At 42.4% G+C, this 25,919-nt stretch overlaps 1 protein-coding gene across 9 annotated transcripts in view; it reads right to left on the bottom strand.

The window, feature by feature from the left end:
- The window catches only part of LOC123375000, a 61,007-nt gene extending 37,895 nt beyond the window's left edge, over window positions 1-23,112 (bottom strand). For 5 of the 9 annotated variants that reach the window (XM_045025507.1, XR_006581281.1, XR_006581282.1 and 2 more), the window contains exons 1-7: window positions 21,202-23,112; window positions 20,389-20,760; window positions 19,517-19,642; window positions 17,577-17,635; window positions 16,647-16,700; window positions 16,087-16,172; window positions 11,348-11,452 (exon numbers count right to left, since the gene is read on the bottom strand). In XM_045025507.1, coding sequence (XP_044881442.1) covers window positions 11,348-11,452; window positions 16,087-16,137 — 156 coding nt within the window. In that variant the 5' untranslated portion in view covers window positions 16,138-16,172; window positions 16,647-16,700; window positions 17,577-17,635; ... (1 more) ...; window positions 20,389-20,760; window positions 21,202-23,112. Of the gene's footprint in view, window positions 1-5,444; window positions 5,871-11,347; window positions 11,453-11,908; window positions 12,032-16,086; window positions 16,173-16,646; window positions 16,701-17,576; window positions 17,636-19,516; window positions 19,643-20,294 lie in introns of those variants that run through there. The other 4 variants (XR_006581286.1, XR_006581284.1, XR_006581279.1 and 1 more) reach the window with 4 other exon arrangements.
- Window positions 23,113-25,919: the final 2,807 nt, after the last annotated feature.

The following is a 25,919-nucleotide window of genomic DNA, read 5'->3' as shown; positions in this document are numbered from 1 at the left end:
GACTGTGACGTTAGCCTCCTATTATGTGGCCTGGCACATAGTCTGTGTGAAAAAGCCCTACTCTGAAGGAGACCTTATAAAAACGTGCCTCACTGATGTTATTTCAATCCTGTTACCAGAGAATGAGAATCTACAGAAGAAAATTTCTGGCCTGCAACTTTCACACCACACAATAGAACGCAGAATCTCTGACCTCAACAGTGACATCGAATCACAACTTCAGCAGTGTAAGTATTTGAGCATCACTTTGGATGAGTCATGCCATGCAAAGGAACCTTATTATTGGTATTTGTCCACACTGTGTCTGATGACTGTGTTGTAATAGAAGAACTCCTCGATACCGTGTCACTAAAGGACAGAACTCGTGGACAAGATCTAAAGGAAGCGTTGACGTTGGTAGTTGTGAAAAGCCACTTGCTTTTACAGAGGCTCGCTGCCATTGCAATGGATGGGGCTCCATCCATGTGGGGATCTGTGAATGGATTAGTCGGGCTTTGTAAGTCTGACAAGAGCTTTCCCAAATTTTGGACATTTCACTGTATTATTCATTGGGAGCTACTAATATATATGTAAGCAGAGTCAGGATGAGCTCTACCCTGACATCTAGTGGTGAATTATGGCGAGTGTGGAAAAGAACTTAGGGGGCTGATCTTGTTTGCATAGGCACACCCACTCTGCCTAGCATGAGCCCACGGCAGCCAAGAATGGTCACTTTGACAGTTGTGGGATCCCCAATTTCTCGGTTATTGGGGTAGGAGGAATAAAGTATTGTTACCCTGATTATGTGAATGAAGGACTATAAGACTGTTTTATGACAGAGGGTCTCACCATCAACTAGATAGCACTCACTAGACAAGGGACATGGGTTCCAAACCCCAGTAAATTGAGAGAGGTGGGGGTGGGGGTGGGAGGAGAAGGAGAAGGAGGAGGAGGAGGAGGAGGCGGCGGCGGCGGCGGCGGCGGCGGCATGTGTACCTGATGGTATGGGTCCCTTTTGAGGGCGTGGCATGACAATGGCACCTCCTTCTCTCTCTCTTTCTCTCCACTGTTGAATAGCAGAGCTAATTTTGATTTCATTATGAGTCTAGCTAGAGGCTGCTGAGCTGAATTCACTTTGGGCCAATGGTGCACAAGCACTGGGGCTCCCCTACTACAAGCTGAAATCACTAAGAGCTGAAACCACAAAAAGAGCTAAAATTACTGAGCTGAGATCACTGAGTGCTGTGTTAACTAGTGGGGGGAGCCTGAAGCTATATTGCTGAGCGGAGCAGTTTGCGGGGATGGCTGGAGCGGCTCACAGGTCAGCTGGAGGAGTGGAACGGCTGCTGGAGCAGAGCTGTTTCGTGGTGAAGACTGCAGCAGAACTCCATGGAGAGGCGGGGCAGTCAGCCTCGGACCATGTAAGATGCCCCTTAACACCCCGTGTGCCTCACCCCAATTCCACCCAGGCTGGGGGTAAGACTCTGCAGATAAACTTTTGAACTCTGGAGCGGCACTGACCAGGGACAGAGACTTTGGGGTTGTTGGACTTTGGAGTGATTTGGACTTAAGACCCTGAGGGGAAAAGGACATTGCCAAACTTACTTGGAGGTGGGTCTTTTGCTCATGGTTTGTGTTATGAATCCTGTTTGTGGTGTTTCCCCAACGTAATGCCACATTGTTTCCCTCCTTTATTAAAAAGATTTTGCTACACTCAGACTCTGTGCTTGCGAGAGGGGAAGTATTGCCTCTTAGAGGCGCCGGGGGGTGGTGGTATGTAATTGTCCCAGGTCACTCTGTGGGGGCTCAAGCCGGTTTTGCATTATTGAAACGGAACCCCTGGATACTGAACCCGGCCCTTGTTGCTGCCAACTCAGAGGGGCAGAAGGGTTACATATATAAATCTCAAATTTGATCGCATCATGAAACCTGTCTTGCACATTATGATTATGAATTTCATTCTCTGAAATCCACTCAATCACAGACAATTTCAAAATCTAATTGAAGAACTGGATGAAGGTGACTCCCCTGCCGATTTCACTATGCAGTTCAATGGCTCTCGAGAGGTAAAGTTAATTCCTGTATTTTTTGAGCTCTTGGAACCAGTAAAATTGTTTATGGAAGAAAAGCACAGAATACACCCTGAATTTACAGATTCTGGATGGGTTCTAAACTTGACATTTCTTGCAGACATGCTGCTGCATTTGGATAAACTAACCGTGGACTTACAAGGAAAATTCCGATTGCTGTCTGATCTAGTCCAAGGCGTATTTGTGTTCCTGAACAAACTGCAGTTGTTTCACAGACAAATGCTTGAGGGAGAGCTGACATACTTTCCCTCAGTGTCACAACTTCAAGCCAGATCAAAAGAAGATGCAGTAGAACCCCTAAAATGAAGCACAACTAGATATGCGCGCATGATTAAAGATCTTAAGGACAGTTTTGAGGAAGGATTCCAAGATTTGCAGCAGAAAAGACCTCAGATCCAATTTCTGATTGACCCTTTTAGTGCCGAAGCCAATTGTCTGAAGCCCCCTTTAGTCACTGATGAAGCAACATCCCAGATGGAAATCACAGAACTTTTGGAAGATGACAGATTAAAATCTGTTCATAAGACACAGGGGGACACTTACTTTCTGGAAACCTGTACCAAAGGATAAATACCCCTACATCAGAGGTGCAGCCCTAAAATTAATCTCAATGTTTGCCTTGACCTATCTTTGTAAGTCTGTTTTCTCCACACTCAAACATGTGAAATCCAAGCACTGATCTGTTTTGACAGACAGCCATTTAAGAGAACTGCTGCGTGTGAGCACACCTGAACACAAACCAAACGTCAAGGGAATTGTTTAAAGCAAAGACTACCAGAAGTCCTATATATATATATATATATATATATATATATATATATAGTAATATGTAATGATTATAGACATATATCTATATGTGTGTGTGTGTGTATATATATACACACACACATATAGAGATACATCTATAATCATTACATATTACTGTGACTTTGGCAATGTACATTGGTAAATTGTGGCTCTTTCTCAGGCTCAGGTTGGCCACCCATGCCTTATGCAATACAGAAAATTGTGCACACTTGTCCTACAGTGTGCATGTGCAACCCTTCTTTAGACTGCTACTGCTGTATGACTCTTGCTAATATGTAAAATCCATGCAATGCATTGCATGACGGCGCTGGGAGGGTCTAGGGAGCCTCTTTGTCCCTCTGCACCTGATCAGGAGTGAAGGAGGATAGACTCTTGAGTTTTAGGAGGGGGCTGGCTGATATACCTCCACACAACCCCATGGCCTCAAGGGGGTGTGAGTCGATGGCTTGAAGCCAAGCTTTCTGAGCACATGCTATAGTGGATAGCAAGTGCTGGAGAGGAGGAGTAGATGAGATAGTGCTGCAGAGAATAGTGATCCCACACACCTCTGAGGCAACCTGCTCCGTGCCAGTGTCTTAATTGCTATTGTTCTGCTCCACCTTTCCTCTATCCTGGCACACTCTAGGTGAGTTTAGCCAGGATTTTGCTGTCTGTTTCCAAAAAAAAAAAAAAAGTTGAATGGCCTGTGCTTACTGAGTATGTGACAGCTTTACACCATCCCTATGTGGCTGAGACATGGAAACTGCTCTAACAGGATGAGATCCTCTCAGGAATAAATCTTAGTGTTGCAGAAAGTGCCCTAATGCTTTGAAGATTAGAGAGCTTTAATTTACGGGAAACTGATTTCCAGTTCATCACATTTATAACCATGACTGGAGAATGAGGAAATGTCTCATCACCATGTGGAAAGTCCATCTCAGTGATGCTTCAGGATCATTTCCTGAATGGCTTTCAAAAACTTCTGAAGAAAAACAGCCAGAATTACCTGATGGCTGTTACTATGGAGTAAGCTGAAGGCTGATTTTTAACTAACAGTTCCCTGATTAATAAGTGGTGTGGATGTTCTGTGAACAATAAATGTGTAAATAGGTGAACCAGAGAGGTTTGGCTCAAATTATATTTAACTTGAACTATTTAAATGTTAACAGTCACTGGTAGATGAGGGTTTTTGGGTCTTGATACTTATTCATTGGTTCAAAATGTCCAACACGCATGCGGAAACCAAAAGCATAATCCAGTGAAATGTGTGCGACAGGTTTATACGTGTGCAGCTCACTTACTGTTAGGGACTACACAATTCAGCTGTTTGTTGTTTTGTGTACTTTCCTCTTTGATGTATTACAGAGAATCACATCTGGGGAGCCCTTAGCTAAATTGTGTGGCTTACCTATTTGACAATCTCCTTTTAAGATGTGTTTTAATGACTTTGCATCACTGGGAGCCCTAGTTCTTACTAAATAATACAGTTTTATTCTCCTTCTCAGAGATCAACAATTTGTGTTCACAGCCCTGTACTAAGATTCTTTTGGGTGTTTTATTTAAAATGTTGACTGTACAATTGTATTCATACTATAGACACCCCCAAGGCAGAATAGCGACAGAATATATCTTCAGCATCTGTGTAAGCCTTGGTTTGAGATACAATCCTTGTTGTGACTCTGTAAGGAGGAAGTCAGCACAGGTGGATATTTGCAGACCCATTGGGCTATCATCACAGCCAACTTCCTTCTGGTGGCCTGTCACTGGATCTTTAGGACATTATGTTAATTGGCCACTACTGTCCCCATCTTTTACCTTCTGTGCAAGCTACTAGGTGAGGCAACTACCCCACACAATTTCAAGGGTTTCTATCCTGATCCTCCTACTTAGAGAAACAGGAGAGAGATGCCAAAATACATTTGTACTAGGCCACAAGGACAGATGCTGAAGCTCTAATGGCAGGACAAGTTAAGATTCAAAAGTATAACCTGATGATCAAAATGTTTCTTTAGTATTAATTTTACCAGATAGAAGTGACAGAGAGTGAAACATTTGTCTAAATGTCCTATAGTTTTAACTTTCATTCCCTTCAATTTGTGATGAGTAATGATGGAAATATTTTGGGCTGGGTTTTAATCTGCAGGGGTAAGCAATTAACTCCTTCTAAGCCGACGTATCCTGCTTGTGATCGTAAATATTATCTTATGATCAGCATCATAACTGATCCTAGTTCCAACGTCACATCCCTGGATATCACAACCACACCAAACAATAGAATCCTCCAAGGAATCTCTCATCTCTTCCTCCTGTTGCCAGTAACACAGTGGTTTCATGTGTAGAATATTTTTAGCCTCCCTAAAATAAAACTGTAAATAAAACATATGTACCTGTTTTTCCAGAAAAAAGGCTTTCTTCCTTTAGTACATATTTTATTGTGACCCATTGTTCCCATATCCAGACAAAGCAAATGTACTAATAGAACTGTAGCTTCTGTTTCTGAATGATCCTAGACAAAACACTCTGAACTATGAGCGGTAAACCTGGAATCCTATCAAACTTTTCCACTTACGAGAATGACTCACGCTCTTTGCCAGTGTCCTTTTAAATCATGTTCTCAGTGAAAAATTATTGGAAGTCTACTATAGGTTCCTCTTATATTACTTCCCATTACTTCATTATTTGTGTTCAGAGACTTAGAAGATCATTGTGACTTAAAAACTCATCTGGAAGCCTGAAGATGGGACAACATGTTTTAATCTCTAATGGGAATGTACAGTACACTGAAGTAGGCTAACTCAGCATAAGGCTTTGTACTTGGCTGTCTAACTGCGTTTTCATCAAGGAGGAAACATGAGCCAGTAGATGGGAAGTGGAAGACCAAAGTTGTATCCCTAGCTCTGAACTGAGTGGTCTCTTAAGCTTTCTGTGCCTTGTTACCAATCTGTCAATTGGGAGTAATGGAGTAGTTGAACTTGTCCACCAATGTGAAGTGTTGAAATCTTCAGAAGAGAAGCACTGTCACAGCCAAATATTAGAACAATTAATGTAAATGGATGAAATGTCAGTTGCAGTTTGACATATACATCTATAAGCAATGTGTCTAGTTAATTTCTTTAACTTTATCTTATAAATGAGAGGGTTTTCTGCATTATTGGTTCATTCCTAAAACTGAGCAGTCATCATAATTGGATGCACCAGCCTTTATAAATAAAAACAAAACACTGAATCCACCTTTACAAATAGGTTTCAGAGTAGCAGCTGTGTTAGTCTGTTTCCGCAAAAAGAACAGGAGAACTTGTGTCACCTTAGAGACTAACAAATGTATTTCAGCATAAGTTTTCGTGGGCTACAGCTCACGTCTTCGAATGCATAGAATGGAAGACATAGACAGGAGATATTTATACATACAGAGAACATGAAAAGGTGGATGTATGCATACCAACTGGAAGAGTCCAATCAATTCAGAAGAGCTATCATCAGCAGGAGAAGAAAAACAACCTCTGAAGTGATGATTGAGATGACCCATAAAAGGTGTGAGGAGATTGGACTCTTCCAGTTGGTATACATACTTTCACCTTTTCATGTTCTCTGTATGTATAAATATCTCCTGTCTGTGTGTTCCGTTCTATGCATCAGAAGAAGTGAGCTGTAGCCCACGAAAGCTTATGCTGAAATAAATTTGTTAGTCTCTAAGGTGACACAAGTTCTCCTGTTCTCTTTACAAACCGAGTATCTTGAAATCTTTCTTTGCCCAGCACTGTTATTTTTCCTGGATCATAAGAGCCTTTTTCCTGTATAAAATGTCTTTCTTTAAATGTTATAAATACAGGTCTACCAGCAGTACATTTAAATGAATCTTTTTTGTTCAAGTAATGGAAAAATAATGGGGTGTCAACATTGATTTAAACCTGTCCCTAAGTGATTTCCATATGTTAACAGTGGAGAATTACAAATAAAAGAACAAAGGTATGAAAAGAAAGAAATCCTGGTGCTTTTAACTATCAAGTCACATCCCTCTTTCCAACACATCTGAGTTTGAATCCTTCCTGGTCATAAACAGTTTCTGTTAGAACTAGGCCGTCCACAAACAGAGGGAGTTTCATTTTAATTAGAGATCATAATTCAAAAACACCTATTGTCATTGTAAAATCTGGAATAACCTTAATCCAGAGATTGGTAAAACTCAGTATTTTAGCTTCACACAGATTAGAAGAAATAATAGAAATCTTCTAAGCAGTCATTGGAATAGATAAAATGAAATAAAAAGTTTGGACCAGCATGGTCCTTGCAGAATTTCAATATAATTTGTTGTCACTGAGAGTTCTATACAGGATGATTTTCAGAATCAGGGTTAGTCCTATGGGGTTGGATTCTAGTGACACCATCATAGGACTCAACCACACCAGCCACACCAGGGGCTCATTCACCTGCACATCTACTAATGTGATATATGCCATCATGTGCCAGCAATGCCCTTCTGCCATGTACATTGGCCAAACCAGACAGTCTCTATGTAAACGGATAAATGGACACAAATCACATAACAGGAATGGTAACATGCAAAAGCCAGTAGGAGAACAATTCAATCTCCCTGGACACTCAAGAACAGATTTAAAGTAGCCATTCTTCAACAAAAAAATCTTCAGAAACAGACTGCAAAGAGAAACTGCAGCGCTACAATTCATTTGCAAACTTAACACCATCGAATTGGGCTTGACTAGGGACTGGGAGTGGTTGTCTCACTACAAAAGCAATTTTCCCTCTCTTGGTATTGACACCTCCTTATCGATTTTTGGGGGTGGACCACATCCACCCTGATTGAATTGGCTTTCAACATTGGTTCTCCACTTGTAAAAGAACTCCCTTCTCTTCATGTGCCATTATATATTTATGCCTATATCTGTAATTTTCACTCCATGTATCTGAAGAAGTGGGTTTTTACCCATGAGAAGCTTATGCCCAAATGCATCTCTTAGTCTTTAAGGTGCCACCGGACTCCTCGTTGTTTTCCTATATTTATAAGAATGTCAGTAAAACAAAGGATATTACAATAATGATTTCCCTTCGATGTACTGGGCCAAATTCTCTGTGGATGGGTAATTTTACTGGAGTTAAAGCAGCAGAGAATTTGGCCCATACGTATTTGCTTCCAGGGTTAAATTATGTGGAGTAATAATTCAGGAGTAGAAAGCTGAGAATCTACCTTCCCTGCAAAAAGATACGTGTGTTTTTACATGGAGATAGCTAACTTAAGAAAGCTCTCGCAGGGTACATCTACATGGGGATAAAAGCCCTGTGGCATGGCTGCTGCTGGCTCAGATCAGCTGACTTGAGTGTGTGGCTAAAAATTGCTGTGTAGCTGTTTGGGCTCAGGCTTGAGTCTGAGCTCTGGGTCACTGTGAGGGTGGAGAGTCCCACAACTGGGACTCCAGCCCAAGCCCAAATGTCTACACGGCAATTTTTTTGCCTCAGAGCCCAAGCCACCTGAGCTGACCCGAACCAGCCACAGGTTTTTTATCCCTGTGAGTCATACCCTCAATGTAAATCAGAGTGCAGACAAGGCACAGGTAATTTTTACTTCAGTGTAGTTAGTTGACATAAACCCTGGATGGGGGTTCTCAGGGCCGGCTTTAGGCCTTTTACACCAATTCTGCTGAATCGGGCCCCGCGCCCAGTGAGAATCCCTTCCCTGGCTAGAGGCGCCTTTTTAATTTTTACTCACCTGGCGGTGCTCCGGGTCTTCGGTGGCACTTCGGTGGCGGGTCCTTCGCTCGGTCATCAGCAGCACTTCGGCGGCGGGGCCTTCGATTGCTCTGGGTCCTTCAGTGCCGCCGAGGACCTGGTGCGAGTGAAGGACCCGTCGCCAAAGTGCCGCCGAAGACTTGGAGCACTGTCCAGTGAGTACGAGCCCCACATGTTTTTATTTTTTTTTGTTAGTCATCCCTGCAGGGGGCCGTCGAAACTGTTCGAATTGGGCCCCGCACTTCCTAAAGCCGGCCTTGACTGCAGGGAATACATCACATCACTCTATGTGAGACAGATGCATGTATATCTATCATTCTCTATAGAGATAGAAAGATAGTCATGTACCTTTATTTGATATTTTTTTCACTGTCTCTGATACTATGGGATAGTATTAAAATGGAAAAAAGTCGATGATGGTTATAGACTCATAGACTCTAAGGTCAGAAGGGACCATTATGATCATCTAGTCTGACCTCCTGCACAACGCAGGCCACCGAATCCTACCCATCCACTTCTATAACAAACCCCTAACTTATGTCTGAGTTATTGAAGTCTTCAAATTGTGGTTTGAAGACCTCAAGCTGCAGAGAATCCTCCAGCAAGCGACTCATGCCCCATGCTGCAGAGGAAGGCGAAAAACCTCCAAGGCCTCTGCCAATCTGCCCTGGAGGAAAATTCCTTCCCGACCCCAAATATGGCGATCAGTTAAACCCTGAGCATGTGGGCAAGACTCACCAGCCAGCACCCAGGAAAGAATTCTCTGTAGTAACTCAGATCCTGTCCCATCTAACATCCCATCACAGACCACTGGGCATACTTACCTGCTGATAATCAAAGATCAATTGCCAAAATTAATTGCCAAAATTAGGCTATCCCATCATACCATCTCTTCCATAAACTTATCAACTTAGTTTTAAAGCCAGATATGTCTTTTACATTATATAAACACTTCTAAATGGTAACATTATGTAACTAAATCTTAAACGGAAACTATTATATAAACACATTTTTACAATCATTACCAAAAATGTAAGATTGCTTATGTTGCTTTCTTTTCAACTTTCACACAAAAAGAGGGACATGCATTTGTTTACAGTTTCTTAAGTATTCTTAACAGGTTTGCCTTCCGTTTCCAACTTTTCCTTAACCCTTTTTAGAGCTTTTAACAGACTGTTTTCAATTTCTAATCCTCTCTGGGCAAATTGGAATTTAAATACAATTTTTCCTGGTCCAACATATTATTATTATTACAGCTATTACACAGACAATACGTTTCAGATAGCCATACAATAGGGTGCAGCATTTTATTTAAAATTCCAGTGGCAGGAGGTGACCATCCCAAAAATACCTCTCACCAATTGTGTTTTGTGTCTTTTGACTTGTTCCACAATTTGTTTAATTTCATTAGTTGAGTGATATACAGTGATCATTGTTTTACATGCATTTTTCTGAGCCTTTTGCAAGTATCTTTGCAAATCAGAATGGTTTAGCAGTTGTTTAACTCAACTGATATCCATACTCAGTGGCACTGGGTTGACACTTGATACTTTTGGTCCTTAACTTCCTTATATTCAGCTTCAGGTAATATAAAGTTAAAATCACATCCAATCACTGAAACTTTTTAATCTAAACATAGATTTTCATAAGGATTATGTCTTATATTAAACAAATAATTAACATTAAACTGTTCTGCATCAACTGCTAATACATACACTTGTATTTCCTATATACACAACCACAGATCCAGTGTTAGAAAATGGATTTAGTTGACAATGGTATTTTCCTTTTTTTCTGGATTTAAACAGATCTCATAAGATTGTATAACATCATTATTACAAATATATCCACTTCCGTGTTCTCCCATACAAGTTTTAAGTTCTACTGTTTTCCATACGGTGGTTTGATTTATGGCCCATCATTTAGGTTCCATTGGTTGCATTACAGTATAATTGACCTTTAATCCCAATCCCATAATAGGGAATAGCCATTCTATCTGAACATAAAATATTTCAGTTTGCTGCACATTTTATGTACAATTTATCATTTTCCACCAAGAATCTAAATTGTGCTCCTGGACAGTAACATGTTTCAACATGATACTACTTATTTCAAATGGCAAAATACCACTTATAATCAGGAGTGGGATATCTTTTACCAAACCATTAGTCCATATTTCTGCTTGTATGCAAGCTAGTGTCATAGATACATTGCTTTGAAGCACTTCTGTTGTTTGTAAGAGTACTTGAACTATTTCTTGCAACTTCATCCAGCCGGGGAGTAGACTAGCTATCAAGTAATGCCCACCCCAAGTGGTAGGAGCAGCAAACGATAAAAAACATCTGTGGGCAGGGGCGGCTCCAGGCCCCAGCATGCCAAGCGCGTGCTTGGGGTGGCATGCCACAGGGGGTACTCTGCCGGTCGCCAGGAGGGCGGCAGGCAGGTTGCCTTTGGCGGCATGCCTGTGGAGGGTCCTCTGGTCCCTTGGCTCCACTGAAGCCGCGGGACCAGCGGACCCTCAGCAGGCACGTCTGAGGGAGGTCCACCGGAGCCGCGGGACCGACGAGTGGCAGAGCGCCCCCCGCGGCATGACGCTGTGCTTGGGGCGGCGAAATGTCTAGAGCCGCCCCTGTCTGTGGGGGTTTTCTGCAACTAGGTCTGGATTTTCTACAGATCCCATTGTGACCTCAATAATCCAGTTCTTTATCTTTTGACTATCAGGTTGAGGGATTGCAAAAAAGACAGCTAACCTCAGTATTAGTAAGATCAGTCAAATTAGGTTTTCTCCATTGTATTGTCGCTCTCAGTACTCCAGTCTCCGAACTCACATCACCGTACCAAGATCCAGCAAGCACCTATGCCAAGAAGAGAGAGGATAAATAGGGCTTCACCTTCTATCATCTCGGTTCCCTTTTGTTTAGTTAGGTAATTTTATACATTTATTTCTTTATCTGTATCTAGTTAAAGAAAACAAAACAATATTTTTTCCCAAGACAGTTAAAACTTTTACTCAAGTGCCACTACATAAGGAAAATTAAACAAATAATAAACGTTGACAAACGCTTATATCAAAATTAATTAGCAACAAGAAAATATATATTTTTAGGAGATAAAAATACAAAGCTTTAGGAAGTGACCTCAGAACATATAGACAACAATTTAGGATAACTTATCATTAATAGCTATCTAAGTAGTAAAAAATAATTTTAAAAAATTCTCTAATAAACTGTTTAAGCAATCCCTCCCCATAATTTTTCGTGCTGCAAATCCACCATGGCATTTAAGGTCTGTAAAACATCTATGCCCATTACCTCAAATCTTTTCTATCCATGATTCCAACCCTCCCATACAAGGTTGCTGCTCCAACTTGTAGATCAATTGTTTTTAATAATCAGGATCACCTCCGATGCTCCATTGAAGCCTGTTGCATGCATCTACCGGTGATAGGCCAAAATAAATGCCACTTAGGTTTCTGTGCATTGATTATTGTAGTACCGGTTACTGTATCTATTAGCATTTTTGTAACCACAAGTCCATCCTCGATTGTTACATTTACCAAGGGTCATCCATAACCATCCATCTTAATACCTGCAATTGTCCGGGAGTACAGTCCATAATAAGTTGCTTCAGTGATTCATCTCCACATTCTTAAATTTTTTAAAATTCTTTTTCAATTGATCCTACAAATATAACTAGTATTGTTTATTACAATGGCTATTGTTTTCCTACAAGGGGACTCTTGTTTGAAGTAGATCTTCGACTTATGGTTGGGGACTGAGCACATTATTCTTCATTATGAAGAGAGACTTTTGATTCAAGTCTTTCTTCCTTTCCTTTCCTTTCCTTTCCTTTTCTTTTTGAACTAGATGTGTGCTCTATGCTTTGGGGCAGCAAATATATTTTGGGGCATGCATGACTTAACCAGGGAGTGTGGGTGTGACAAGTGTGCCTGTCCCTGATGGGAATGGCCTTCCATCAAGAACAGTATTTTTGAATCGAGAAACCCAGGTATATGACTGTCTCTTGACATCTCTCTGTCAGAAGAAGAAGAAAGAGGGAAAAGTTTTTTTAACATTTTATTATGGGGAAAAGGGGAAACACAACGGATAGCTTTGATTAAGTATTTTTCTTTTTATTTCATTACCTTTATTTAGCATTGAGTGAAGATACTATGGCATGTCTTTTCTCGGCAGCAGAAGAGAGATACTGACATGGTTAAACACAAAAATTCTGTAACTGCTGCTCACAGCCCAAGATGGGTGTGCGTGTGCCACCCAAATAAATATTGCTACTAAAATGTTCTGATTACAATGCAGGGACACAGCTCTATCTACTGTCTTAATTATTATTTTTAATTATTATTTATTATTAGGATAGAAATGTAGAAAGCCTGGTCTATTTGGAGCAATTTTCAAATTTGGCAGGATACTATTGATTTTAAAATCCTATTTTATTATCTAAATTTTTAAGCATTTAAATGAAGTATAAATCAGCTGAATTCACTTTGGGCCAATGGTGCACCAGCACAGGGGCTCCCCTACTACAAGCTGAAATTGCTAAAAGAGCTAAAATTACTGAGCTGAGACCACTGAGTGCTGTGTTAACTAGTGGGGGAGCCTGAAGGTATATTGGTAAGTGGCTGGCAGAGCGGAGCAGTTTGCAGGAGGGTTGGAGCAGCCCACGGAACAGTGAGCAGAGCGGAGCAGTTTGCGGGGACAACTGGAGTGTCTCATGGGACGGCTGGAGGAGCGGATCGGCTGGTGGAGCGGAGCCGTTCGTGGTGAAGGCTACAGCAGAACTCCATGGAGAGGCGGGGCAGTCAGCCTCGGACCAGGTAAGGTGCCTCTTAATACCCCATGTGCCCCACCCCCCCTTTCCACCCAGGCTGGGGGGGTAAAACTCTGCAGATGAACTTTTGAACTCTGGGGCGGCACTGACCAGGGACAAAGACCTTTGGGCTGTTGGAGTTTGGGGTGATTGGACTTAAGACGCTGAGGGGAAAAGGACACTGCCAAAACTTACTTGGAGGTGGGTCTTTTGCTCATGGTTTGTGTTATGAATCCTGTTGTAGTGTTTCCCCAACATGATGCCGCATTGTTTCCCTCCTTTATTAAAAGGATTTTGCTACACTCAGACTCTGTGCTTGCGAGAGAGGAAGTATTGCCTCCTAGAGGCGCCTGGGTGGGGGTGGTATGTAATTGTCCCAGATCACTGGGTGGGGGCTCGAGCCCGTTTTCACTGCGTTATTGAAATGGAACCCCTGGATACTGAACCCGACCTTGTTGCTACCAACTCATAGGGGCAGAAGGGTTCCATTTATAATAAAAAATAATAATTTGTTTTAAGGCTTGAGTTCTCCTGCAGAGATTAAGTGTGTTATCTTATGCTATCTCCTTACGTGCCCCCCATTACCCCTGGCCACGACCCCTCTGGGGCTGGAAGCAAGGCCATGACTCCCGGGGAGGTGGTGGGTCGGGGGAAGAGGGACGCAGACAAAGGTAAGGAGGCTGAAGCTGTGGCTGCAGCTGGGGGAAGGTCTGGGGCCAGGATCGGGGTTGAGTGCGGAGCCACACCGAGGCTGCGGTTGGGGGCGAGTGCTGGGGTAGAGGCCGGGTATGGGGCCAGGAGCTGGGGTCGTGGCTGGGGGCAGCCTGGAGCTGAGTAACGTTCCCTCACAGCCCCCTGTGGGGGCTGGCCTGGGCCCCATTGTGTCCCCCCAAACATTCCACCGTGCCCCCTATGGAGGCATGGCCCCCAGTTTGGGGACCTCTTCCTTAAAGGGTGAAGAAGCTGTAAATTCAGCTTCCTCTCAGTCAGCCAGCTCTTGGAGGAATTTGGTTAGGACAAAGTCACAAAGTTCGGCCACCAGGTTTGCCGTGACTTAGAACAAGCGCAAGGAAAGCAGGGGCGTTAGGAGACGAGAGCTGAGGAAGCCTTGTTCTAAGTCACGGCAAATCTGGTGGCCGAACTTTGTGACTTTGTCCTCACCCATAACTAGTTCACATTTGGGGACAACATATACCTTCCAATCAGCGGCACTGCTATGGGGACCCGCATGGCCCCACAGTATGCCAACATTTTTATGGCTGACTTAGAACAACGCTTCCTCAGCTCTCGTCCCCTAATGCCCCTGCTCTACTTGCGCTACGTTGGTGACATCTTCATCATCTGGACCCATGGAAAAGAAACCCTTGAGGAATTCCACCAGGATTTCAAAAATTTCTACCCCACCATCAACCTCAGCCTGGACCAGTCCACCCAAGAGATCCACTTCCTGGACACTACAGTGCTAATAAGTGATGCTCACATAAACACCACCCTATACCGGAAACCTACTGACCGCTCTACTTACCTACCTGCCTCCAGCTTTTATCCAGACAACACCACACGATCCATTGTCTACAGCCAAGCTCTACGATACAATCACATTTGCTCCAACCCATCAGACAGAGACAAACACCTACAAGATCTCTATCAAGCGTTCTTACAACTACAATACCAACCTGCTGAAGTGAAGAAACAGACTGACAGAGCCAGAAGAGTACCCAGAAGTCACCTACTACAGGACAGACCCAACAAAGGAAGTAACAGAACGCCAGTAGCCGCCCCCTTATCCCTCAACTAAAACCTCTCCAGCACATCATCAAGGATCTACAACCTCTCCTGAAGGATGATCCATCACTCTCACAGATCTTGGGAGACAGGCCAGTCCTTGCTTACAGACAGCTCCCGAACCTGAAGCAAATTCTCACCAGCAACCGCAGACCACACGACAAAAACACTAAGCCAGGAACCTATCCTTGCAACAAAGCCCCTTGCCAACTCTCTGTCCACATATCTACTCAGGGGAAACATCATAGGACCTAATCACATCAGCCACATTATCAGAGGCTTGTTCACCTGCACATCTACCAATATGATATATGCCATCATGTGCCAGCAATGTCCCTCTGCCATTACATTGGCCAAACCGGACAGTCTCTACGGAAAAGAAGACATGGACACAAATCATTAAATAAGGCTTACATAAAGACTGGGAGTGGATGGGTCATTACACAAGGTAAAACTATTTCCCCAAGTTTATTCTCCCCCCTCACACACACACACACACAAACACTGGTCTTCACAACTTCTTGTCAACTGCTGCAAATGGACCATTTTGATTACCACTACAAAAAGTTTTTTCTTCTCTGTGAATGTATATCTATATCTATATCTATCTTCCTACTGTATTTTTCACTGCATGCATCCCATGAAGTGGGATGTAGTCCACAAAAGGTTATGCTCAAGTAAATTTGTTAGTCTCTAAGGTGGCACAAATATTCCTGTTCTTTTTGCGGATACAGACTAACACGACTGATGCAGTCCAGTAGCGCTGCTTTTGATCTGAGAGAATTTAGATGGATTTTGATCCCTGATATCAGCTGTTTCTTTGTGCTGGTATAGTATAGAGTTTGCAGGGAAGGCTCAGAACTGCAGTATAGTTTACCTGCCAGGCATCGTGTGGTGGAATTTGAAATGGCATGGCCACGGGGACCATCCCTGGTGGTGTTTAGCTCTCTCATCTGGTGACTGCTGGGAAGACAAAAAGCAACAAACAGGAACTTAGTAATAGCTTTAAAAAGAAGGAAGTTTCAGAGTCTTTGCTATGATGAGACATCAGAGACAAATGGCTTTTTCTTTCTATTGTAAATGGATTTCTTTGTACAAAACCCATTCCCCATGGTATTAGCATTGTGTGGTGTATAGATACCCATAGAACTATAACCAGCTATGGTACAACAGCCTCCTCTGAGACAATATTTAGAAAAGGATAGGAATAAAAACCCCGATGGAAGCCTCTCTCTTGTGTTTCAATGAACTGGGGAGGGCATTCCATGAAGATGACCTGCTGGAAACTGGGAAAAGAGATGATCTGAGAGAGTTTGAAAGTCCCTTGGCTTTTCTTGGATTGTAGAAGAACCTGTGGGTCCCCAGGAAGAAATATGATCCTGCTTGATCTTTTACATTCTCCCACCCTCGCCTTGTGCACCGGTCATTGCTACTTACTTTAACGGTGGCCTGGACCTACACACAGCCTTTTTCTAGATCTCCACGAGGAGCCTGAAAGAGGAGGGAAAGCAGAGTTAATGTCCCACAACCTAGAAGTATATTAGTCTGCTAAATATCAAGTGTTTTGGGAGAGGGGTTCCTTCTCAAATTTTGACACATTCACTTGGTATAATTCTCCGCCTAGAAGACCTGCAGGTGCTCACACAGCCCCCTTGATTCTAAAGTGGTGTTAGAAAAAGAAATCACTTTAGTGATTGAAGTGCTGAATTCCTCATTCTCATCTTCATTAATGACTGGACATATTTCTCAGTTATCCCTGCCCATAATAACTCAGCAAAAGATGGTTTGCTCTTTCTTATACTATTTACATCTCCTGTGTACCAAGCACCCTTAGTGATTTGGTTGTATAGCATCACTTCTCTTTAGAGCAAAAACCAATCCTGGCAGTGTAAGGAAGGAAACAATGATGAGAAAAGTGAGGCTGGTTTGATACTAATTATGTTGCATCTCCTGCAAGCAGACAGATCTCCCTTGTCTGTCTGCAAATGGCCACTGGTGGTAGCTGCCTAGCATGGGAATAGAGAACTGCTGTGGAGGGCATGTCAAGCTGTGGGGTTGGATGTTTGCAAGTTCTCTTCCACCTCCCCCTATAGTACAATGGCAGTGGGTCCCACAGTCAACATTTCATCCTCTTAGTCTTCTCTGAAATATAGTTCTAATTTTAGTGTGGCTGGAAATGCAGAATGTGGCCTCCAAAAAGGCACAAGGAGTTTTTAAGAAGCACTAAATGTTTCATAATCATTCAGCAAACTGAATGATGCTGCTGCTAAAAAAAGACATCCTCTGAAAAATGCAAGAAGGTGCAGCAAACAGCACATTGAGTCATCCAGTTCAATCCTCCCCTAGAGAACTGTAGAAATCACTTACCTCCTGACCCTCTGTAAGGAGAGGAAGTAATATGGCTGCTCTTTGGCTGCGCAGAGTTGCTGAAAAAAGAGAGATGGCATTCATTAGATGGGGAAGACAGCTGCTACCGAATTGAGGAGATTGGGGGACATGGTTTCAGCTCAAAAGCTTGTCCTTCAGAGGGTCTTGACATTAAGAGTGTACCAAGCTGGGGTGTCTGTAAAATTAACCGCAATACTTTCATTCTCACATGGTGCTGCTGACCAATTCCCAGCCTCTCCATTCTTCATTCAGAACCCCACCATTCAATGGGCTAAAGTGAGGCATGAGAGGGTGTGAGTCATGGAAAGTCCACACCACATTTAAGAGTTGACATGTTTTTATTTCTGCTCCTCATCATCTAGAGCTCACTTGCCACATTGTCCCTTTAGGGGCACCCTCTGACTCTGCAAATTCAGGGTGTTCACAGCTCCCCTCCACCCTCCCTGGCCTGTGGCTACAAGCTCACAGACAATCTTGTAATCTTCCCCAGCAGATATTAATTGAAAGATTCCATAGTTGTTTCTTGGATGCTACCATTTTTTTTCAAACTGCCCCACGCAATTCTAGAGTCCTCCTCTCTGCATTGTGGCTCTTGGTGTTACTCCTTGACGGTCCAAAAGAGAGAGCAGAGCTGTGCATTTGGGGGCATTGAGCTCTCTGTTTCACTCACGGGCATCTTCAGGAGACAATAAGACTAGCGTCTGTCTGTTTTATGTAGAGCCGCAGGCTCTGCCTTTGTGCCAAGGAGGGAGTTGATTCCCTCTTCACTGACACTTCAGAGCAGCCCTCCTATTTAATGAGAGCGTGGTTGCAGCATACTGAACATTCATGCAACTGAAGTACAGGAGAAGCCTCACATGCTATCTGACCCTTTGGCTCACAAGGTAATGAACTTGGGGTCCTGACTGAATGAAATCACATTAGTAACCACACAGAAGCGTTTCCTGCTACTCATATGCTGCACTGCTAGATACTGTGGGAGCTTCTACAGTTCTGGTCCTATCTCTAATGGAAAATCCTATTCCATATCCCTTGGGAGAGAAGAAATCTCCAATCATTATCTTTCCAGGGAGACTGAACTTCTGACAAGTGTTCAGTGGGGAAGAATAAACCTCCCTTCAATGATCCATTAGGTATGGAGGTAGAAACATCATCTCTTCTTGGGGCAGAATAGAGTTCTAACAACATAACTTGTTTCTTGAATCTTTACTCTCCATGCTAATGCGGACGATGTAATCTATCAGTGCCCCTGCTGGTGGTGTGAGATAAATTGTTGAATCGTCTTGTAAAGCCTTTGCATATGCACCATTTCCAAACAGAGTGTAAGTCATTGGGATAATCATTATAGTTTTTTAATCCTCTTCATCACTGAATACAGCCAGTTGTACTGAAGGAACTACACAGGAGGTTCAATTGTAATACTAAATAATAATGCTGGAGACTGAACTCCTCCACCTAACTCTCCTTTTCAGTGCTTAGTTATTCAGGATAGTAAGGAACAGGGCAGATCCAACTCCAGACATTGGCAGTTAACTTGTTTGCCATAGCAATGACTGAGTCATCGAAGCATTGCACAAATGATATAATAAAAAAAGACATTTCCCACTCGGCGAAGGAAAGGGCAGGAGAAAATATGACTATCACTACATAGATAGTAGCAGGATGAAGTTGGGAGGGAGGAAAAGGACTGCTTGCATTGCAAGAAGATGTTAAGAGGAAGAAGAATGGTTGGGGTCTGTTGCTGGTCAGACAAACCCCACCTTTCTTAAAACAACTGCAGAGAATTTGTCTTGAGTGCATTTTTTAGAAAGGTGGCAACTGTATTCCATGTCTGCACTCAAAACACTGTATGTATAGGTACATCTACCCACTTGCCCTCCCTCTCCATGTGCACACAGACAAAGAATCCTAATGCTCACTCTCTGGCAGAGGGTCCACTCTCTTCCAGCAGAGCTCTGTACTGGCTGTAGATCTGTGCCTCTGAGAGACCGGGGGCAGGAAAAGGAAGGTCATGTCTTGAAGTGGCCCAGGAGGGAGCACTCATCCTAAAATAAAATGAACGGAAAGGAAATATTAGCATCTGGAGAGCAATTCCCTCCTGTATCTTCTGCTTCCCCATATGCTATGATCTATGTTAATAACACCACACAATCCCACCTCCCAGTAAGATCCCTGTTAATCCAATTTCCTTCCATTTTCAATGAAAGCTGTATTTTATTAGCTAGCAGAAATATCAAAGCATATTTTGGAAACCCGTCTCCTAAGTATCCCAAAATTCTCATCTCACCTAATTGGGCGAGAGACTCACTGGTGTTTCTCTCTAATGGCTGCCTAACCCCTCTATGGCCATCAGCCATCATAGCAGGTGCTTTGCTCCATCACACCTTAGTAACTCTGTCAGAGATTAGGGGTCTATTACAGGAGTGGGTTGCTGCGGTTCTGTGGCCTGCAATGTGCATGAGGTCAGATCACGATGATCCCTTCTGACCTTAACATCTGTGAGCTATTGTTGCTCTTGGTCACAAAGGGAGAAAACTCCATCCGATCAGGGAGGAGGCATCATTGAATCTTAAAGAATATTCTCCTTACAAGTGATTGTTGGGCTCTTTAAAGGAACTGTCAGTTGCTCTTTCCCCAGACTGGACAGTAGAAATGGCTTGATAAAGACCCTGACAACATAGTAGTTGTCTTCCTCACCTTGAGCCTGCCCTACAGTCTACAGTGAAACACAGACAGTGAAACTGTCATCACACTAGAGATGCGAGTACTTCATTTTCTGTCCCTGACTCACTTCTTTCTCCTCTTTGAAGAGGAGCCTCATCACTTGAAAAGCGGGTCCAATGCTGAGGGCCTGAGCCCTCCCAGAGTATTTTAAACCCAGACTTGACTGGGGTCTAGGCAGGATAGAGATCTCTGTCTGTGGAAGTGTTTTTCAATGACTGCTGCATCCACCCTTTCCGAATGGTGGGAGTTCGTCTCCTTGAAGTGCTGGATACTCAGGTGAGGAGGAAGCTGATTCCAGAATTATCTGATGAATGAGGCTTGATATGCCTTTGTGGCATATAAGGAGCCTTCACTGGGCATAAAGAAGGCAGTGAGGGGCCAGAGGGATGCAGCAAATTTACTGCGGAGATGGGGTCTGGCCCTCGATGGAGCCTTCATCCTAAATAAAATAGAAACAACAAAATATTAGTAGTGAGTTCCCGATAATAATAAAGTATCAATAAGCACAGCAATTTAGGGACAGTGCTAGAAGGAAAACAGGGAAGAGTAGAGGAGCTAAATCATTGCTGACTCCAATATTGAACGGGAAACCCCACTGAAAATAGTAGCTTACTCAATCTTTCAGGTACCTAGAAAAAGGATATTGAGGAATGGGATCTCTGAGAGGAACCCAGACATTCAGCAACACAACAGTCAAGAGATTAAAAAAGAAACAGGAGACATGATATGGTCTATACTAAGAGCTGCCTGCAGGGTTATCTGTGAAGATGTCAGCCTCTGTGCCATTCGGAGACTGTTGGCTTAACTATGTGGCTTTAACACTCATCTTTCCCAACCGCCCACATGATATAATGTGTGTAATGCAAAACTCTTTTCCTACCAGAATCCAACATTGATTTTACGTAATCCATCCTCTTCTGATGGTACTCCGATTGTAACTGGATAAAAACAGACATTCACACGAGACATTAATCAAATTTTCTAGGGAGTTAAATGGCAATGCTCTGACAAAAGGAATAAATTGCCTAGAACAGTAATTGAGGTTCCATCACTGGAGATATTGAGAAATGACTTAGATCAGTGTATTCTATATTGTCCACGCTGTAGATGATTTTCTAAGAGAGTTCCCTTTTCATGTACTTTCTCAATACTCCTTTCATTTGTACTGAGTTTATTTCTTCAAACCATCAGAAAGGGCTGTGTTTACTTCTGACGGTCCATGGGGAATAGATAAAGAAGAACGGAGTTAGTTGAATTGATGGGAGATTCATATAGTGGAGAATCTTAAATGATGTGGGTGGGGGTAGGAGGGGTAGAGTCGATGATCAGCTAAATTCCACCCAAAACTGATCAGCAAGGAAGCTACTCAGGAAAGTGTATGTTTCTCATCATGACTATCCTCTTGTTTTATTATCACTATACTCTGCAGGAGCAAAATCCATAGATGCTCTGGTGATTGGTATAATCTGATCACTACCTAGAGAAGGGATTAAAATCGACATTCAAAGGACTTTCCCCCAGGTGATTATCACCTCATAAATGACACAGGACAGGAATTTATCCAGCAATGATGTGATTTCTGCAGCTGGGAATGGTAGTCAAACTGTTTCCATATCTCTCATACAACAGAAATATGGAAATCCTTCTCTTAAGAAGCCCCCAGTGAGCAAGTGTGACAATGGACTGCTCTGCTAGTTCCTTCAGGAGAAGTCCAAAATTAGGCTGGTAGCCCTTGGAAAGGCATGTAGCTTCTTTACCCCACACACCAGCTGCTTTTTCAATTCAGTTAATGTCCCACAAAATAAATGACAAACCAGCATTTTCAACCAAGAGTGAAATAACTCCTCTGCCTCGCTGTGGCCGTTAACTCTCCCAGAGCCCTTATGAAAAGAAACGTCATAATATGCAGCCCTAGGTGCTGCATTCCAGCATGTGCTCTTTGACCAGTCCTTTCCCAGATGTACCCATCATGCACCACAGAACTGGATAATACACAGGGTGCTGTCCTCGGATCATCTAGGAGCTGCTTTAGGTCCCTCATGAGTATGTTTGAAATCCCTAACCCAGGAAGTGGGCAGAACTTTTAAAATAGCTGCAATTCAGCAACCCACTTTCTGATACAAAGCTGAGCACTGACCTGAGCTGAATGCACTGATGGCTGGTCTTGGGCCAGGGGACTTCATAATGAGGGGTGTGCCATGCCAACCAGGTTTGATCTCCACAAAAGGGCAATGGACATACAGCCTTGCCCTGCCAATCCAAGCCTTTGTGATCATAGTGCCCGCTCTAGAGACTAGTCCAGTCAAAGCCCAATAGGAACTTCAAAAAATGTTGGTGCATTTAAAGAAATATTGATAAATGTCCTTAAATATTGAACTTTTCAAGAATGATTTTTTTGATACTAGTCATAGTGCCTGCACTCAGCTAGCAACTAACTTGCTTCCAAGATTCTTAAAAGTGGCAACAATTATTAAGACAGAATGTACACTGTGGAGAAGGTAAATATTATCTCTGTTTTTAAAGAAGTATAAACAGAGACTCAGTTATGATAGATATTAGGATATTTATTAGCTATGAAATAAAGCACTTTCTATTTTTATTAATAACTTTGTCTGCACTAAAGGTGTGATTTAAAGTTCACAGAGTCGCCACTGAATGAATGCAGTTGGTTTGGAATTAGGCCCTTAGATAACAAAACATTGTGCTTTCAAGGACCTCAAAATGCCAAAGAATAATTAATTCATAACTTTTTAAATACTTACCATTATCCCCGTTTTCAGGATGAATAAAGTGAGACACCTCAAAGGTCAATGATTGCCAAAATTAAAGTTAATCAATGCCTGAAGTGAGTGAGGAGTTTTGCTTAATCCCTAATCTACCCACCAGAGCCCAAATTAGTGAGAATTCCTGCTGAATCTACAGATGTAGTATAGCCCCACCACACAGACCCACCATGTGGACATTTTCTGAAAGCCACAATCTGATTAAAGTCAATGGGATTTTGGATTTTATTGTCCAAATGTATCAGTGAGCAGAGAACTCTGACTGACTATACTATAGTTGGACTCATCATCACATTGGACATTCTGCTAAAATTGCTAATATGCTGAGATATAACGTTTTATTTATTCCTTGTGTGTTACATGGGAATAGTGTAGCTTGAAGAGAACAGAAGAAATTTTTTAAGAACTCACTAACTAGTCTGAGACCCCTGTGAAACCACAACTCAATTAATATATAACTTACACAGTTGTGTTACATTGGCCATCTGAAAACATTCACTTACTTCTATCGAAAGCCTGTATGCCAAGTCTCGCAATGATTAAAATATCACACAGCGCCAACCAGCTCTCCCAGAGGCCAAGCTGACCACTGACTTGAGCACAGTGCCCCAGTAGCTATGTATGGGTCAGGTGATGCCATAAGGAAAGATGTACCACAATCACCATGACAACTAGGTGCTAACTCCTAAAAAGGGAATACATTGGGTCTTAGGTATGTGTGCGTCCTTCCTTGGTCTGCCCAAGTTTTTGTGATTATCTTGCCCTCTCTAGCCCAGAAAGAGAATAAAAGCCCAAATGTTAAGGAGATCTGAGAGTGATTCTTTTTTACCTGAAGTGACCGAGGCCCTTTTTTTGAATTTATGATCCTGAGAGCTTAGCACAGGAAGCATAAAATACCTGGCTTCAGTTCTATTGTGTCTGTCTGCAGTCAGCCTCCGATTTAGTAATAGTAATTTATAACATCTGGGACAGTAGTTAATTCTAGAGGAGTTTAGAAGGAGAGATTGAGAATCAGGAGAGCTGGTTTCCCATTGTAGTTATGCTCCTGTTTGTCTGTGACTTGTCAACAAGGATAGAATGGGGATAATACCATCTAGTCTCTTCTTTTTAGGTAAAGCAGTGTGTTTTTCATTACTAGGATGCTTTGCGGGAGGGGAGCCAAATAATTAGTTTGTGCTATGGGGGTGCATTGAGGGCAGAGTTAAATTGATTTGGATCACTGGTGAGAAGTAGGGAGAGGGGTTTGGCCCAATCTATGAATCTTATCTTAATTCTATTGATTACTTCAGAATTCCCAGTTCTCTCGCTGAGGTTTGACAGGTTCTTGTCCCAAAATCAGGCCTAGTATTATTAAAATTACTATTTAGTTGGGAACCCTGATGTGCACAGTTGCAACACTTACATTTTAGGAACCCTTCTGCATTTACAGTAATTAATACATTGAGCAAAGTCACAAACACTCTAACCCAGCAAGGGTAGATAGAGGTGATACAGAATGCACATCCCAGGGCTCTAAAAAACTCACCTCCACAAGGGGCGTAGCTGATACTGCTGAGAGCACACCTCCCAGTGCTGGTGCACTGTCTACATTGGCGCTTTATGGTGCTGAAACTTGCTGCGCTCAGGGGTGTGGGTTTCTTTTTTTTTTTACACCCCTGAGGGAGAAAGTTGCAGCGCTGTAAATTGCCAGTGTAGATAAGCCCTAAGTCTTTTTCACCTGTTTTTTTAACGATACAGAACAGGCAGGGGGGAAAAAATTAAAGTATTGGAAATGTAAAGTAAACTGTAGTTTGAACATCCCTTGTTCCCTTTCCCTTTAATTGGAGAGAGATTTTAGAAGGACCCCCCCTTACCTGACAGTCTCTTAGATGATGTTAAAGAGAATTATTCTTTTGGGGGGAAAGTGAATAAGTTAATGGAGATGGGCTGGAGCTATCATTGTTGCCGTTGTTAAACTCCAATCCCATTTCTTTAAAACCAAGATAAACACACATGAAAAGCTTCGATAATAAAGCTTCTATAATCAAAGCTTCTACAATAAGCAAATTTTTATGTCCTTTGGGGCTAATGCAAGCCAAACAGTTTGGGGATCCTTTGTTTGTTTAGGAAGTAGGACTGTCAAGAAATTAAAAAAATTAATCATGATTAATCGCGCTGTTAAACAATAATAGAATACCATTTATTTAAATATTTTGGATGTTTTCTACATTTTCAAATATATTGATTTCAGTTATAACATAGAATACAGTGTACAGTGCTCAGTTTATATTTTTTATATTTTTTAACTAATATTTGCACTGTCAAAACCAAAAGAAATAGTATTTTTCAATACCTCCTACAAGTACTGTAGTACAAGCTCTTTATCATGAAAGTTAAACTTACAAATGGCACTGTTGTAGCTGGCGTCCCAAGATAGTTACATGCCAGACAGGGTGACCAGATGTCCCAATGTTAGAGGCACAGTCCCGATTTTTGGGTCTTTTTCTTATATAGGCTCCTATTACCCCCCATCCCCAGTCCCGATTTTTCACACTTGCTGTCTGGTCACCCTAATGCCAGATGTGCTAAAGATTCTTATGTGCCTTCAGGCTTTCCAGAGGACATACATCCAGAGGACATACATCCATAGTGATGACAGGTTCTGCTCGATAATGATCCAAAGTAGTGAGGACTGGCGCATGCTCATTTTCACCATCTGAGTAGATACCACCAGGAGAAATTTGATTTTCTTTTTTGGTGGTTCGGGTTCTGTAGTTTTTGCATCAGGGTGTTGCTCTTTTAAGACTTCTGAAAGCATGCTCCATGCCTTGTCCCT

The sequence above is a fragment of the Mauremys mutica genome, chromosome 7, assembly GCF_020497125.1.
Source record: "Mauremys mutica isolate MM-2020 ecotype Southern chromosome 7, ASM2049712v1, whole genome shotgun sequence".
In the NCBI taxonomy this organism is placed as follows: Eukaryota; Metazoa; Chordata; order Testudines; family Geoemydidae; genus Mauremys; species Mauremys mutica.
The sequence above is the reverse complement of the archived record's forward strand: the minus strand, read 5'-3'. Positions and strand labels throughout refer to the sequence as shown.